General features: G+C 41.1%; 1 protein-coding gene across 7 annotated transcripts in view; it reads right to left on the minus strand.

Annotated features, from left to right (window-relative positions):
• Positions 1-10,885: 10,885 nt before the first annotated feature.
• LOC129181053 (voltage-dependent calcium channel subunit alpha-2/delta-1) overlaps positions 10,886-17,661 on the minus strand; it is a 105,574-nt gene continuing 98,798 nt past the window's right edge. For all 7 annotated transcript variants that reach the window (XM_054775705.1, XM_054775707.1, XM_054775704.1 and 4 more), the window contains one exon: positions 10,886-14,854. In XM_054775705.1, the coding sequence (XP_054631680.1) occupies positions 14,818-14,854 (37 nt within the window). In that variant the 3' untranslated portion in view covers positions 10,886-14,817. The remainder of the gene's footprint in view (positions 14,855-17,661) is intronic.

The following is a 17,661-nucleotide window of genomic DNA, read 5'->3' on the forward strand; positions in this document are numbered from 1 at the left end:
TAGGTTTGAGATGAGTCTGTAGTTTTCCAGGTCTTTAGGGTTTCCAAAACCTTGTCGAAGAATAGTAGGTTTGAGATGAGTCTGTAGTTTTCCAGGTCTTTAGGGTTTCCAAAACCTTGTCGAAGAATAGTAGTTTTGAGATGAGTCTGTAGTTTTCCAGGTCTTTAGGGTTTCCAAAACCTTGGAGAAGAATAGTAGGTTTGAGATGAGTCTGTAGTTTTCCAGGTCTTCAGGGTGTAGTGATGGTGTCTTCAGGTGGGGGGTGGATGATAGCAGTCTTTAGGACTGGTGGGACTTCACCAGTTTGTGAGTGAGTTATTTATGATTGCAGTGATGAGTGGACTGATGACTGAGATGTTTGCTTTTATTAAAGGTGTAGGGATATGATAATAAATAAGAGAATACGAGTCTTGAGAGAGAATAATACAACAGATAGAAGGAGAAAGTACACTGTGAGAGCACATGCCCGAAAACTGCGAATGACCGCATAACCAAAGTAGGAGCCTTTGTAACCTGTAGCCTGTTTTGAAATGGTTGTATTATATTTTATATGCCAAGGAATATTTCATTATATATTGTTATCACAGGAGGCTGCAATATAGTTTTTAGGCCATATCGCTCATCCCTACATGTGATGATGATTAGCAACATGTAGTAGAGTGCACCGCATACCACTGAAAGGACCAGGAAAGCTGGTAAGAACATAGTCAACACCAGAGAGACACATCAGGGTATCTGTTTTATGTGTTTGTTTGTTTTTTCTTATCAGTATGTACATTTGCTATTTTGGCAAAAATTATTAGAAGGATTTTGTTTTTACATATTTCACAATTCCAACAAGATCTTTTCATCACAATACCATCTGGTGGATGATGTACAGTATGAAACTGGCACAATTGTTTCACCACTGTGGTAGTTAGTGCTCTTTATGCTTCTGGCTTTGTTTCTGCTGTTCCTGATCGGGAGAGAGGGGATTACCTTGAAGGGGTTTCGTTGGAGGAAAACATCGCAGTCCATTGCCTGAGTGCCATCTCGATCTCCTGTGATGACAGCATAGGATAGCAGACCTTAGCATATCATCCTAACATGACTCCAACGACTTACTTGAAGTCTTGCTAAGCGAAAATCACATTGTCGTAATGCATAAAATCAAACGGAGGAAGGAATGGATGAATATGTAGGTGGAGACTCCTTCTCAAGTTCTCTCTCTTGTTCGAGTGACTAATGCTCCCGCCGCTTCCTGAAAGGCCCACCGAGTCGCTCGCAATAATAAACAACTGCATGAGTCAGACACTTTCACTGGAGTGGAGCATGAAGAGAGTCTACACATGTCTCCATTTTGCTCTCCCTGCACGCATGTAACACTGCTTTTTAAAGCAGTCTTATCACTGATTCTCATCTGATTCATCCAGTCATAACCGCATCATCTTCAGAGAAACCTAGAAGTGTCTGGCATGCCAGAGGATAAAGAATGAGTAAATGCATGTCTTAAGGGTTGCACGGTAGTATAACACAGCTCAGCCTTTCTTTGTTGTCCTGTACTGTTTATTGTGCTTCTTTTGTATGTGCAGCTTTCATCTGGACCTCCAAGTGACCTCCAACCATATGACCTTATGCACTGAGGCACGGATGGAGCAGAGGTGGAAAACATGATTGTGATATAGCCAACATTAATAGCAGTGAGGGGGGTACTTTATAGCAGATAAAGAGGCAAGTGACAAGGAAATGTTGTCAGCAGGAAGTAGAAGAAGACGGAAGACGTTTTCTTTACACTAATGAACAAAGAAAGGCGTTTAGTATTTTTGGGTTTTTTTTTTTGCTTGTGTTTGTGTGTGTTGGGGTTAGTGATGACAGCAGGCGCAGATGCTGTAAACACTGATATGGTGTGTTAAGAGATCCTCTTTTTAAACAAACACACACTTCCTGTTGTCAGTGTATGAGATGGAAGCCACTGCTCGTAATTGAGCTCTGCTGACAAGTTACGGTAACACAAATAAACGCAACACGCAAACACACGCACGCCACTCTCTTCCCACACAAACATGCTGAAAATGTGACACTACAAGCAACTCATAGTGCATTACCATTTTGTTTTTCAGATTGCATCAGAGGAATCTGGGGAAGATGGACCAGAGGGGAATTTAAATTCAGCTTAAAAGTGTACAAACTGAATCATCGACATACAGTGGTGTGAAAAAGTGTTTGCCCCCTTCCTGATTTCTTATTTTTTGCATGTTTGTCACAGTTTAATGTTTCAGATCGTCAAACAAATTTAAATATTAGTCAATGACAACACAACTGAAACTGACTGGTTTCCTCTCACATTCCAAAAACATGCATGTTAGGTATGAATGTGACAGTGAATGGTTGTTTGTCTCTTTGTGCCCTGCGATTGGCTGGTGACCAGTCCAGGGTGTACCCCGATTCTCACCCATAGTCAGCTGGGATAGGCTCCAGCATACCCGCGGCCCTAGTGAGGATAAGCGGCATAGAAGATGGATGGATTATTAAGGGAGAGAAAAAATCCAAACCTTCGTGGCCATGTGTGAAAATGTGATTAATAAATAAATCATGCAGTTTCGTGGTTGGATACGGCCTATTATTAGTAAAACGTGCATATTTAAGCATAAAAATGACTGAATTAACTAAAATACAAAGGCATGCAAAGGACGCATTCAAAGAACTGACGTAGTATTCTACACTAGCCACTATGTGTCAGTAATGTTTTTGTAATGTCTGGTGAGACACAAACACCAGACTTGATCGCCGGAACAATAGGCTTTTATTGCAGGTTTGAATTATCTCACAACAGGCACAATAATCTGTAATAAAAATTCCGAATAAAAACACGAGTAAGCTGAAACTCTGCTCCCCGAGGGAAAACATTTATAGCAACACACACGAGCACACACATACATACATACACACATACATATACATATATATACTTGTATATGCATATATTTATATGCATATAGTTTTTGCTTCGTATTACAGAAGAAATTCCATATAACGTAAAGCGTCAAGTCAGTGCAAGTCTTTTTTTTTTTCAATCAACTTTATTAATGCCTCAAGTCGGCGCAAGTTCAGACTAACACTTGGTGACGCCTTCTGACGCATCAAGCTCTCATTGGCTGATTTTCGAGGTAACGCCTCCACTCTCATCTCATTGGCTGATTATCGGGGCACCGCCTACGCTTTCATCTCATTGGCTGACTTATACAGCACGTACGTGAGTTTGTGTGAGAGACAGGCTTCTCCCTTCAACCTCCTTCCTCTTCGTAGTCGCCCTTAAACTAACTTAAACAATTAAGTTAAGTTACAAATTAAAATTTTGCACACAGCATTATCGTGTAGTGCGTGTGCGTTTGTCTGTGAGACCAGCTGACTCTGAGACTCTTTGAGTCGCGTTTCGACTCAGGCTAGTCCTCCTCCTCCTTCCTGCCTCCACTTGCGCTCCTGATCAAGACATCTCGTGAACGGTAGGATTGATTTTGTTTTTCAGTTTTATTCATTTACAGTCATCTTATTTATGACCTTATTTTATATTGGAATGTTACTCTACTATGTTTATGCTAATGTTTTCTTATATTTTCCCACCATATTTGGCGGACTTTGAATATTTTGAAGGGCCAAAGGGGTGAGTTTGGGAAAATCTTGAAACGGATTAAGTTATTTACATGTATTTTACGCTTCGTATAACATAAAAACCCTATAACATAAAGGTTCTCGGAACGGATTATTTACGTTGTAGGGGCGTCTACTGTATATACATATATATATATATAAAACAGGACTCAATACATTCATTACTCATTGTTACTCATCATTTCGCCATAAAAATGAACACTGTAATTGCTTGTTATTCTCTAAGCTTCATCAGTCACTTAAGCATCTTTTAAAGGCGAACAAAGTTCCCCTGTGAGCACACTTTCAGTACAAAAAAGGTTTTATGTACAAATTACAACAACACATAAATCTGCTGCCAGTTTCCGATTGGAATGAAAATTATTACAAAGTGAGCAGAGTCAAATGAAGTCACTAACCATTTGACCACTTCCAGTCCACGCTGGGCCTTTTGTTTGCCTCTCCTCTTGTGTTTATGGGTGTTGACGTGAACTTGGAAAGCAGAATGTTGGAAGAACAATTAGTTGACTTTATGTAACCCTGCAAACCATAACTGTTTAAAGGGCACATCCTTTAGTTCAAACATGTCACATGCGGTATCCATTGTACACGCCAATGTACAGTTACACCGAAATAAAATATAGGTCATGTTTACTTGCACAACTTACTCTATCGTGAAGAGGAAAGTTTGTTTGGTTCTGTTGTTTTTGCGGTGGGTTTATTTGTTCCAGAACTTTCCGTCTTTACCGTTTCTGTTTTGGGCGTGTTATTAACAGGTGGAAATGCATTTGTGGAAAAAAAAGACTTGTGATTACCAAGGAATGCTGGCAAAAAAATGAATGCATTAAAGGTTAAATGTAGCACACATTGTAATAACACTTCGAAATCACACAATTCTTTCCCATAAGGGCTGTGAGAATGTGTCCCATTTTTTGTATTTGTGAGTAATTGTTTTTATGCAAGCTAATGCTTTTACTCCTGACCCACTGCACAGAAAAAGGTCAACATTTGTCAAAACCCCTACTGTGTTGTCTGTGCTGTTATTTTTCTGACAAATACCCCAAAGTAAAATTAAGTCGGGTTGACTTGAAGTTTCTCAAGCAGCTGAATGCTGGTCTAAGAAACACTCAGTGTAACTCTAGGGGGTTTCGCTGCATCACCATGATATTTGGGACACACATATAGGGGAGAGACAAGTATATGTGTACAATTTGAGCAGGATTGGTTGAAAAACATGGCCGTTATCACATAAAGCATCTTTGCAGGAGCAAAGGTGAGACTTAGCAGTAGTTTATAAGTCGATGACCATTTCTTTAATGATTATAAAACTTTGAGTGTATCTGTATTACATATATGCTAGCACGTCTTGCAAAGTATTTTGGCACAACCCATAGGGGGCGCCACACATTTACATACATATGCAACTTCATCCCAAACTGTGCTTCTCATTGTAAAATACCTGTGGTCAAAGCATGGACAGGACAACAAACCAAAGTCTAAGGACATGAGTGAAAGATTAAAATAGTGACCCAACCAGCATTTCCTCATTTCTTGCACATCTGCTAACAGTCAGCGTTGTGTTGTCTGCTGCTTGCTGCTAATTCACCCCCGTGTGACTCACGGCGAACTGCAGACAACACACAGGCGGAGGAGCCTTTCAAAAAAAAAAAATTGAGTGGAAAAAAAATACTGGCTGCAGGTACGTTTCATCCCACGTGTGCCCGTGTCAGGACTCATACATTTAATTAGCATGTTGATGGCCAACATGGCTCAGAACAGCACGTGTCCTCAGAGTTGAGTGATTTTCCAGACAACCTAAATAAGCACACACACTGAAGCACACAAGGACACACAGAAGCCAGCTGCTAAAGTTTTGACCAAATTGTCCACATCAATTAGGCTGAGCACTCCATCAGCGTGTGACCTACAACGTAACAAATGCTCATTGTTTAATTACCAAGGGTGTTTTTTCCACATGGAATTATACGCATAGATATGCCCCCTAACATCTAATACCTCATTTTAGCACTTAATGCGTATCAGTTCCCACTCTAAACACACAAAATCCAGAAATCAAGACCGGTCGGGAATGCACCTGGAGTGAGATTTTTAAGCTCTAAATCTGACAGTTTATACAACACACGCACACTTCACACAGAAGTGCTGATCAGACAATTGTGTGTTCATATTTATGGGGTTGGAATCACAAATCTTGAGGTAAATGCGGCCAAATGACTTCCTGATTAACATGCAGTTGTTTTAAGTAATCTTTGAACCCAAACTAATTGAGACTGAACTCAAAAACACCTCTGCTGGTCGAGATTAGGAATTGCGCTGCATTTGAATTTTCGGTATTTTTCAACAATAATAAGAGGCCCCATAATAGTGTATTGGAAGTGTACTTAGTTTAAAGTTGCTTTTAGCAAGCCCTACTGGGAACATGCCGTTTTATGTATCTGCAGCTTTAATGCTGATGAGCTGTGTGTGTCTCCAAGAAGCATGATTGTGCACTTTATCCACTTTGCTGTAACTTTGCTGGACTTGTCTAACATAATCGATGACACGTATCACATACAACAACGTAACACGAAGGATTGGAACAGGAGGGCACAAACGTTAGCAACACTAGCATAGAGCTACAGTGCTAACCTTACAGTCACAGTTTTACAGCAACATTATGCTAGGTTAGCCTATTCTCTGAAGAAAAGCAACATGATCCAACGTACAACTTCCACATCTGTAGCTGACTGATGAATAGTTGGCGTTCCAGCAGGATGTATTTTAAAGGTGGTGTCATGTCCAAGAGGAAGGAGGTGTTTCCTTCATGATGTCATGAAAACAACTTCAAAAGCGACCCGCTTCTTCCCTCAAAAGTGGAGCAAACAAGTGAGGGAGATGATAGATTTTTCGCACGTTTGGTGCTCATAAACAGGCTCGAGGTCGGCGTCTCAACCTGGAGGCTGGACTGCATCAAGTATTCCACCAAAAAAGGGTTTCAAGAAACCCAAACACAACATAAACAATAAATATAAAAAATATATTGTGGCATCGCTGGGAGTGATCCCGGCTTCCCAGCATGCCTTGTGGCACTTGTTTTGTAAGTTAACATAGTTGTTGTTTACGATTCCCCATAGAAGTAGTAGTTTTTCTTTGTGTGTTCACTTACCTGTTACATGTTGTGCTGTCATTTTTGTGTTCCGTGTCCGTAATCGTAGGTGGTGTTCTGTCTAGTGACTCCCCTGTTCATTTCACTGTGTGACAAGTGAGTTCACTTTGGCGATTGCTTTCCCATTTAAAGAGTCACTTCCTTTAAGCAGAAGTGCCTCTGCCCATCTCTTGTGGGACTCAAGATTGTGGGCCAAACTAACACTTAAGTTTGATGTCAAGTTGAGGGGCCACAAAGGTGTGCGTTTGAGGCCCCTGTTCTAGGGACACATATTACTGTTAGAACATCATTGAAAAGTCAATTGTGCATATTGCCTAGTTTCTACATCACCATTGTCTGAATGTTTTTGGTGCGTTAGGGGCATCAGGTTGGTTGCGGAGTGTGTAATAGCCCAGGAAAAACTTATGAATGATGGTTGATTTAATTATAAAGCAAATGACAGGGGTCCTCAATAGTCAGAGACCTTTCCACATCGGACACTGTTGCTTTTCATGTTGGTCCCACACCTAATTCTTTAGTTTGTACCTTTTTTAAAAGCATTTATGGCTTAACAAGTATCACCCAGGACAACTTTCTGACAGCATTTCTAGACATACATAAGACATAAGAGCGTTCTTGTGACTTTTTAAAGAAAAACTGCACTTTTTGAATTTTGCCCATTCACAATCCTTTTGGGAGACGCGAACACGTATGTCTGTCCCTTATTTTGCATTCTAATGATGAAAATACGGCAAAATACTGTAAGTATTACATGTTACCATGAATGTGCCTGTTACTACATGCTCACAGCATGTATATAAAACCATAAAACTTTGTTGGAGGTTTTTTGGAGGCGTTTTAATTGCAGTTTTTGTAGGCGCCATAGGTGTGCCCCATTACTTGCGGTAATGAGCTGCCTCTTTTTATCTGCGTTTATATCTTTAGAATGCCCAGATAAGAAAAAAAGACATGTGCGTTCATGTCTCACATAAGAATTGTAGCTGGTGGGCAACATGTGTAGTTTTCCTTGAACATTGTTGAACATTAGCAATGTTAGCCACTGTGAAATGCAGTTCAGTAGATCCTTGCAGTACGGCAACACACAATAAAATCAAGTGGAAATAAATCTAATTCAATAAAGGAAATAGAATAGGAAAGCTGATGAATACTGTAGTGCAAATGGTCTAGTCTAGTCCTTCCAGTGGTGAATATACAGGATGTGCATGGGAAATAAAGCAAACCTAAATAAACCAAAGCAGCACGTCAGCAAACTGAGCTGCAATCCTATTGATTTCCACGTCTGTTTAATGAAGAGTTCAGATTGTTAGGTAGATTTTTATCATCAACCCCAACTTTGTACCGATCATTAAACATTCAACATGATTTATTTGTTGTTAAAGTCAGAAATATTGATTTTGAATGATCGCTGACTCAGGTAGCTTGCGGGTCATAGGTGAAATCAATGCAATACATTTTGAACGTCAGGCTTTTTCAACGATCTTCTTACAATTATGACTGATTGTTTCTCGACTGACTTTGGGTCACCTTCTAGGGGTTTTGCTTGTCATTGATTGCTAATTTGACACCGACGCCAATGCGCCGTTATTATTATGGGATGTTTTTACAGGACGTCACAGCACGGAAAATATTGACCTCGATGCTTCTGGACTTTTGCGTTTAATTGTGAAGGAAAACCCAGGCCTTCCTGTAGCTTTACGTCAAATTTAATCACAAGGAAGAAAAACAAACTGCACCAATTAAACTCTTGAGCTGCTTTCATTGTGAGCAGGTTTGAAGGAAGTTTACCCAAACTCGGGTTGATTGCCCCCGGCGGGGTCACAAGGCGGAGGCCACTGAGAGCGTTGCAGCTAAACTTAGAATTAAAGCGTCACTGTGTTGCATTTGTTAGTAAATATCTCCACAAAGGCATGCTTTATTACTATCAAAATAGTGTCCATGAACTTTTAGGGAGGGTTTAAATATGTTATGCTTATCCTTGCTTATGCAGTCCTTTCAGTTGAATCAGCGTCAGTCGCGTGTGTCATGTCCTGCAATTAGAGGAACAAACTGAAAAACCCGGTTGAAAGTTTGACCTGTTTGGCTGCGAGTCACGCGGCGCCAGCTTCAGGATGAAGTGTTCTTACTTGAGCAGGACAAAAAAATAGGCAAATTGCAGAAACAGCAAAAGAAAAGTTACTGATGCAGGAGAAACAGGAGACTTGTTTAAAAAAAGTCTCCAAACGGACGCCCGAACACAACCGTTTCTATAATGCATGAGTCACGGTCCTGTTTGGCAATGCATCAGGACTATTGACTTCATGTCTCCATTATGTGTCATTGTACAGATTGGATGACATAGCCTGTAATCATTATTAACACAAGAACAAAACACATACAGTGTATGCAAAATGGTCGCTGTTATCAACACTCTTCATGCTGTCATCAACATGCCAGGCGATTTAAAATTATATTGAAACTAGGTAGGGCTGTCGATTGAAATATTTTATCGTGATTAATCGCATTTTGTGCATGGTTGACTTATAATTAATCGCCGGTAGGAAGAAATCTTTATCAGTAATAAGTAGGGATGTAAATCTCTTTGTGGAAAACGATTTGCATCTAGATACACGGGTTAAGATACGATTAAAAAACAATATACAGTACTTTAAAAAGGATTCCATACAGTGCACAAACGATACGATTTGATACTGTATGATTGATTCAACGGTTACATTTGTTGATGTAGACATTAATCTTATATTATAAAATAAAGAAGCCAATTCTATAAAAGTGGCAAGTGGTTCTTCTTTAGAAGGCACGTTTTTCCTGAAAATATTCGTTACTTAAACTTAGGAAGCATGTGACCTCAGGTTCCTGTGTCATTCTGTTTTGGAATAATTTTCGTGCATTTTTTAACTTTCTTTTTTTGGAATTTGTCTTTGCTATAACAGGTGAGTGTCCTGGTTTTCCTCAATCAAAATATGGTCAGCCTAGGTAAAGTCCCCCCCAAGAAAACCAGAATTCCCTTATTTTCAATTACAATGAAAATGGATATTGACAAATTTAATTGGATTATGTTCATATTTTGCGCATTTGGTGCTCAAGATCTCAACATGGACCAAAATTGTTCAATTTGGATTTTCTTCTGATTCATTAGAATTTAAACTGACCTCATTATAGTAAGCTGACATGTAAATAGAGTACTGTATTGTATCAGAAGCATGTGTTGTGGGATGCGTTGTGAGAATACTTTTAATTGGGAATCTCGAATGAAGATGAGCCATAGAAGTTACAGCGTCTGTTAACTCCTTAAGTCAGGCATGTTAAAGGCTACGACCTCATACCTCGTTCACCGGGATATCCCCTTACAAAGCTGCTTTCTAGATGACCACTATATTGCAAACACATCTCTAGAAGCAACAAACTGTTTGAGACTCTCCACTTGGAAGCTGCGGTTGCGCTCATTCTTAGATTGGCATCGCGTAAATCAGTGGTCCCCAACCCCCGGGCCGCACAGAAAGAAAAAATAACTTCCATTATTTCTTTTTTGATGTTTTATTTTGAAAAGTCGCCGGATTCTCTCTGTTTCATCCGTCTCACTTGACGCATGTCCATGTGCTAACTTTCTCTCGCCGCATAGAAGACTACTACTGTATTTTTAGCATTTTTCTTTCACCTCATATTTGGTGTCAAATGCTGATACTATGTGGGAATGCATAAAGGTAAGTTTTGATGACTTATTGAGTGCTAATGTGTACATTTGTCTCAAGTTAATTCATGCTAGCACACTGCCTTTTACCACACACGTTAAACAGCGATGTAATCATCTCTCTGGAAAAACTTGGCTGGAACTTGAACTGGTGGATGGTGGGTCGGCATTCATTTTGTGCTTTTAATTTGATGTTATTCATCTTAGTTTTACACAATACATAATAAATAAGATAAATTAGCTCGCTATAATGTACTACACGCCCGCCGCCACACAAGCCGGTCCGTGGGTCAAAAAAGGTTGGGGACCACTGGCGTAAATACAAGCGGCTTCAAACAAAAGAGCAATGGAGCCAAAACGTGACAAAATGAAAAAAAGAACAGGGTCATCAAAGGCCATAACAATACAACACTTTTATTGTGAATATATTATATTTGCACAATAGTCAACACCATGTTATAAACATTTTTTCACCTTTATGTTGTCTTTTATACAGTAAATAGTGTACAAATGTATACAAAATGTATTCAGGCTATAGTCCACAAAAGAGTAAATAATGTACAGTATTAAAGCACAATCAGATATCATTGGAGGGGACACAAACATGCCTCAACTTAGACATGGACCCCCATAAGGGTTAAAACACATTTGAACACTTTGATAAACAGGCATCACCTGCACATACAGCACCAGCAGATCAACATAAAGGCAAGTTGGAGAGAAGACAACTGTTACACCTCACACGGAGGCATGCATGTTGTGATGTTTAAGGATGAGGTAAGGCAATGCTAGATGATTTAAACACCTTCATTATTCTCTCCAGCAGGCCCTGATGCTGACCACGGGGCGATCAAACAACAACGAACAAAAGCTCATCCCGGGAACTTTGCAGCTTTTTCTGGACACCGACACCTCAGCATCTGCTTCACAGCGCTTTTATTTCAGTAGAGCAACAACAATGCAAAAAACAAGCAGGAGCGGAGAGAAAACAAAGAACAGTCATGGTTGATATTAAGCTCATTCACAAGTCATCTTGGCTCCTGAGTCTGGTGATCCATGGAGGAAACAGAAATAAAGGGAGCACAACGAAGGTAACAGCATTCCTCATATTTTCTTACTTTTTGGGCCCTGACGTGTTCTCATGAGAATTTAGTGGAGCAACCCCCAAAAAATCTAACATTATGTTCATGCTGTTCCAAGTAGATTATTTTTCTGCATCACTGAGCATCACACATGCATCTGTTGAGGACACCCTGATCTGAAAATGATCTGTTTCACTCCAGTGGCAGTGCTATGGGTACTGACCAATATGGCATGCTTTCATCCACCATAGCTCCATCTGTTGGATCTGGTGGGTCACTGCCCCACTTGGCATAAGTGCTGCCTAATCATGCTAACTAATTAACTAAACAAGCCAACAAAAAAGTAGAACCTCTGCTAGAGCCAAACACAACCAATAGAAAATAGTGGAATTTACTTGAGTGTGTCTCCACTAGTTACGTATTGGTAAATGAGTACTTCCGGGTTTGTAGACGACGATAGAAGATGCCACAGACGCTTCCATTAACGACGCACCGTGACAATCCACTCCAAAACTTAATGGGTTCCACGATTAGCGTCTTTTATGCATATTGCCGCATCAGAACAATACAATCTGGACTTTATTCGCCCGAGCCTTTCATATGACACATTTTCCAAACTTGCAGAGATCTTTACAAGGATCTGTGATTTTGAAAGGGTTAGTCCTAGGTGAAATGGACATTCCATGGTTGTAACTGATATGTTATTGAGGTATGGTGATAATAAAATGAATCTTTGATGATTTAATCCTGGATATTAAAAAAAACCAAACTGACAGGAATATCATGGTTTCATTGAGTAGCTCTGGCATTAACTGTAATGGCATCCTGTAAAATGATTTGCAGTGGAAGTCATTATTCATGTGCCGTGTGCAAAATACACACACAATTTCTGCTACACCGATAATATTGACAAGGTACAAGAACTTTGGAAGGCCAATAACAATCGTTGCCCTTCGTGTCCGCCACCATCACACTCACTATTTAGCCTAGAAAGCGCCTTGAACACCTTCTGTTTTTACACCAGCGGCAAAGCAAAAAGCTTGGCTATAGTTATGGGGCCAAATTACTCCATGTGAATAGAAGGTTATTAAGTTAATTATGTATTGTTTTTGCACTTTATTTGCTCTTGTGTGCTTTGCCCTATACTGTGCTCTTGTACTGTCGCTGCTGTAAACCTGAAATTTCCCCTTGTGGGACTAATAAAGGCATATGTTATATTATCTTTTTGATATCTAAAAATCATCATGACTTACAGTATCACTGACATGAATGTTTTGTGAGTGCAGGGTTTTATTTGCCAGTATTTTTCATCAGCTTAACAATGTCCAGTTACAAAAAATACAAAAAATAAGCAAGTATTGAGTTCACCTCAACCTTAAATTATGACTCAGGTTGTCAGGTTTATAGTCAGCAGGTTCAAATGTGTCATATACAACCAAGCGCAACCACACAGCAACATAGCATCCCACAAACAGATACTTATACATATGACACTGTCAGCGCAAAGGCCAATCAACCACCACAAATGCTTTCAACACAACAGGGGATGAGACGCAAGTCCTGGGCATCACATTCTGCACTGTGGAACTGCATCACCCCGCCTCTGAGGCTACCTCGAATGGCGAAAAATTACCGGCTAAAAAAATTAGTTGTGTTGCGATATTGCCTTCATGTTTTTGTGCTTGGCTGAAAAGCTCTCCCCTTGTGCTTTTTCCTACTTGGCAGTACCTGCACTCCAAAAATACAAATTTTGAACAGTTTGTATGAAATCCTACTAAATTCTCATGGGAATAGTTTTTTGGGCCAGCAGCAAATTCGACCTATGGGTTACCTTCTCTATACTGCTATACTGCAGTAAATATCAGCACAGACACACGGTAAGACTGTTTGCCCCTTTTCCACTTCACAGTGCCAGCTCAGTTCTGGTCAGTTTGGGGCTGTCAGTGTTTTACTTCAAAATAGTCCTGCCTTAGTAGTCCAACATTGCATCGATCGGAATGGGACACTTTGTTCAACTTTATTCAAGAGGAGACTGAGGGCAACAAGACAGACCATTGCAGCAAAGAGGAGACTGCAGAGTGTGACACTGCAGCTTTCAGAGCTAAGGCACAGCAACAGGATAAGATAATGTTAGCATATGTGCATATTTCGGACATTTCAATCCATCTATCCACGAGGCTAAGACGAATCTGTTCGAGCGATGAGTGTCCAGAACTGGTTTGTTACCGATCGAGTTTGCAGGCCTGGAACCCAGACTACTAAAATAGTACCTGGTTTTCCTGGTGGAAAAGCGACAATTGCGAGTGTAGGCACTGTGTATTGGAAAAGGGGGAATATGAGCTATGATGCAGGCACTGGAAATTCAATGCATTAAATTAAGGACACCCAAAGCAATCAGACCAAACAACATGGATGCTCTCTGACCACATGTAACTGTCATTGTTTCTCCATTTGACACCCATATCTGAGGGTTTTAACTAGCTGGCGTTCAGTGTGACTGCATGGAGCTTTGGTGTCAGAGTCACGGTATTATCTTTTGCTCTGTATGGAGCACATGCGGCTACGATACAACATTTAGCTAGTAGCAAAATGCCTGTTGATTGTTGAGTACAAAAAGAGCAGGTACAGTACATCGTTCAAACACAAACAAAAGGAGAGGGTACTCGTCATAGTTGCACTGGTTGCTGCAAACAATCATCACAGCATTTATGCTTCACAGGTCATAAATAGAATAAGCAACGAATCAACAACTACACAAATCAATGCTGTCAGTGAACGTACAGTCTTTGAGTGATTTTCCATTGGCTTAGTGGATTAAAATGTCCACTAACTAAATCTACAAAAGAAACGAGGCAGAATTAAAGGGTTTGGTTAGCGCTTACTCTTGCACTTTGCAGGAGATTATGGGATATAGCGTAAAAGCATCTGAGCAGAGTAATAATACCATTCAAAATGAAAAGCAGAAAATAACCGATAAACCTTTGGCATCGGGAAATGAAGACGGCAATACTGCATTGAGAACAAAATAAGACCGCGTTCATCTGCATACCGTCCCGGATGGTGTCCCCCGATGGCCTCTTCTTGTCAGATAACACCATCACTTTGCGTGAGCGCATTCATGACCTCTTTTCCTCATCATGCTCAGTGTCTTTTCGCTGTGTGTGTGAATGTTTGTAGGTGTCACGAGCTTTTCAAAGGTGTGCTGAGCCACAGCAGCAGCAGTTGGAGGGCGAGCATGGCCCAAAGACTTGGGCTTAGGGAGGTCCCTCCACCACAATCAGAATCGTCTTCCTGCGGGACAAATTATTCGTTAATAAGTATACGTACGATCAATTCTATAAGAATTAGTATGCCCTCTAGTGGCTGTGAGCAAAATAGGGACATCCAGACAAACTGATTCAACACTTGTAAGCATTTTCCTCAATGAAAAGCAGTAGTAGTAGCAAATTGTGTGCTTTGATTGAGTTATAACCTGTTGAGTGACAGCTTGACTATAAAGTGAATCATTGTCGCAGTTTATGACAGTGTATTGAAGCCCTGTAGGACCGTTTTGGTGTTTACCTTAGTAAAGTTACCTGAGTAAAGTTGGTGAAGTTCACTGCCCCACACTTTCGAAATAGAACTAAGAGCTTTCATGCATGCGTTTTCGGGCTGTGTTTCAAAAGTTGAAAAAACGCTGACATAGAGGTACACTCCCTAGACTCTGAGATGACACGTCATAATATTAATACTATGGTAACGATAATGGTTTAATTTATTTTGACCATGTATGCATGTTAGATGGGAATATATCACATATTAGAAATCACAATTCGACATATCCAAAAAGGAGGAGGAAGAAGAAAAAGCTTATTTAATCCTACCCCCTCTCTGTTTCACATCAATTGCTAATATTTGTTCACTTCCTGTATTCAATATGTACCCTTTATCAAATCTGAGAAAACATGAGAAAATAATGCAGTATAACAATGTGTTTCAATAGGAGTTCAGTTTTGTAAGTACGCTGTCACTGCTAGTCTGTTTTATTTATGTCTAAAATGGGTTAATCTCTATAAATCTCTATAAAAGATCAAAGATGGCGCCCTCCGTGGCAGACGTCTCTGTGACACTCTCCCGTGTTTTTCTATTTTTTGCTATTTTATTGTTCATTTTGGACATTCAACACACTCACGCAGTACATTACAACAGAGAGACACTTTTGAACATCGGCAGGGTTCACCATGAACCTTCATTTAGCCTCTCAGACTTTGCCTTTCTTCTGCGCCGGGAGAACGCAGCAGCCTGCGGACCTGGTGAGCTGAATACCCGGCGAGCAAAGCATCCGAGGCGTAAACGAGGCAAGCGAGCCGGCCTGCATGCTAGGCTAAAAGCTAGAGCGACGAGGCCACCGCTACCAAGCCTGCTGCTAGCCAACGTCCGCTCTCTTGAAAACAAGATGGACGAACTACGAGCAAGGATTACAGCTCAACGTGAGATCAGGGAATGCTGTGTCCTCACCTTCACAGAAACCTGGCTGACGGAGGATATACCGGACTCGGCGATCCAGTTGGAATCATTTGCTGCTTACCGGGGAGATCGGACTTTAGCGTCTGGTAAACACAGAGGTGGCGGCGTCTGTGTTTACGTAAACAAACGGTGGTGCACAGACGTACAGACGATGGAAAAGTACTGCTCGCAGGACATTGAGCTGCTGATGGTGAAATGCAGACCTTTTTATTTACCTCGTGAGTTTAGCGCTGTGTATTTAACTGCTGTTTACATCCCACCACGAGCTAACACTGCTAATGCACTAGGCCTCCTGCATGACATCATTGATAAACACGAGACCAAACACCCAGACGCTGTATTTATTATATCTGGCGATTTCAACCACTGTAACCTCAAGACTGTCCTCCCCAAATATTACCAGCATGTGAGCTTTCCCACAAGGGAAAATAACATCCTGGACCAAGTCTACTGCAACATGAAAGGTGCTTTGAAGGCTGTTCCAAGACCCCACTTTGGAAAGGCCGACCACATCTCTATATTCCTTTATCCAACATACAGACAACTTCTTAAAAAAGCTCCCCCTGTAAGTACAGCAGTTAAAGTATGGAATGAAGAAACTGATCAAGTACTTCAGGACTGCTTTGGCTGCACAAACTGGGATGTGTTTAAAACTGCAGCGGGGAGGGAAGATTGTACTGTTGACTTGGATGAATATGCTTCTGCTGTTACTGGCTACATTAGCACATGTATAGAGACTGTTACCACCACCAAGTATTACAGAAAATACCCTAACCAAAAACAGTGGATGAACTGTGATGTAAGGGCTAAGCTACGTGCTCGTTCGACTGCATTTGTCATGGGCACCGCTGATGACTACAAAAAGGCCAGATATGACCTGAGGAGGTCCATACGAGAGGCCAAAAGACAGTACAGACAGAAGCTGGAGGGCTACTATTCCACCTCAGACCCTCGGCGCATGTGGGCGGGGCTCCAGCACATCACAGACTATCGACAGCAGAGTAGCGTAGCCACGTCCAGCCAAACCACACTTCCTGATGAGTTGAATGAGTTCTATGCCCGCTTTGACACCCAAACTCCTGATGAGCAGAGAGGGTGGCTGAACCTGGGGAGCACACAGGACTCACCTCTCATGGTGACATCAGCTGATGTGCGCAGGGTTCTAAACAAAACAAACCCACGAAAAGCAGCAGGGCCAGACAACATCTCAGGACGTGCACTTCGGGTTTGCTCATCAGAGCTAGCTGATGTGCTTGCTGACATATTTAACCTGTCGCTTGCACAAGCATCTGTACCGACCTGCTTTAAGTCCACCACCATAGTGCCCGTACCCAAGAAGAGCAACGTGACCTGCTTGAATGACTATCGCCCTATAGCACTCACTCCTATTGTTATGAAGTGCTTTGAAAGATTAGTCATGACCCACATCAAAAAGAGCATCCCGGCGGCAACCGTGGACCCTCTACAGTTTGCATATCGCCAGAACCGGTCCACGGATGATGCAGTCAACACTGCCATCCACACAGCCCTTTCTCACCTACAGGGCCAGGACACATACGTCAGAATGCTATTTATAGACTATAGCTCTGCTT

Source organism: Dunckerocampus dactyliophorus, chromosome 5 (assembly GCF_027744805.1).
Source record: "Dunckerocampus dactyliophorus isolate RoL2022-P2 chromosome 5, RoL_Ddac_1.1, whole genome shotgun sequence".
Taxonomy (NCBI): Eukaryota; Metazoa; Chordata; class Actinopteri; order Syngnathiformes; family Syngnathidae; genus Dunckerocampus; species Dunckerocampus dactyliophorus.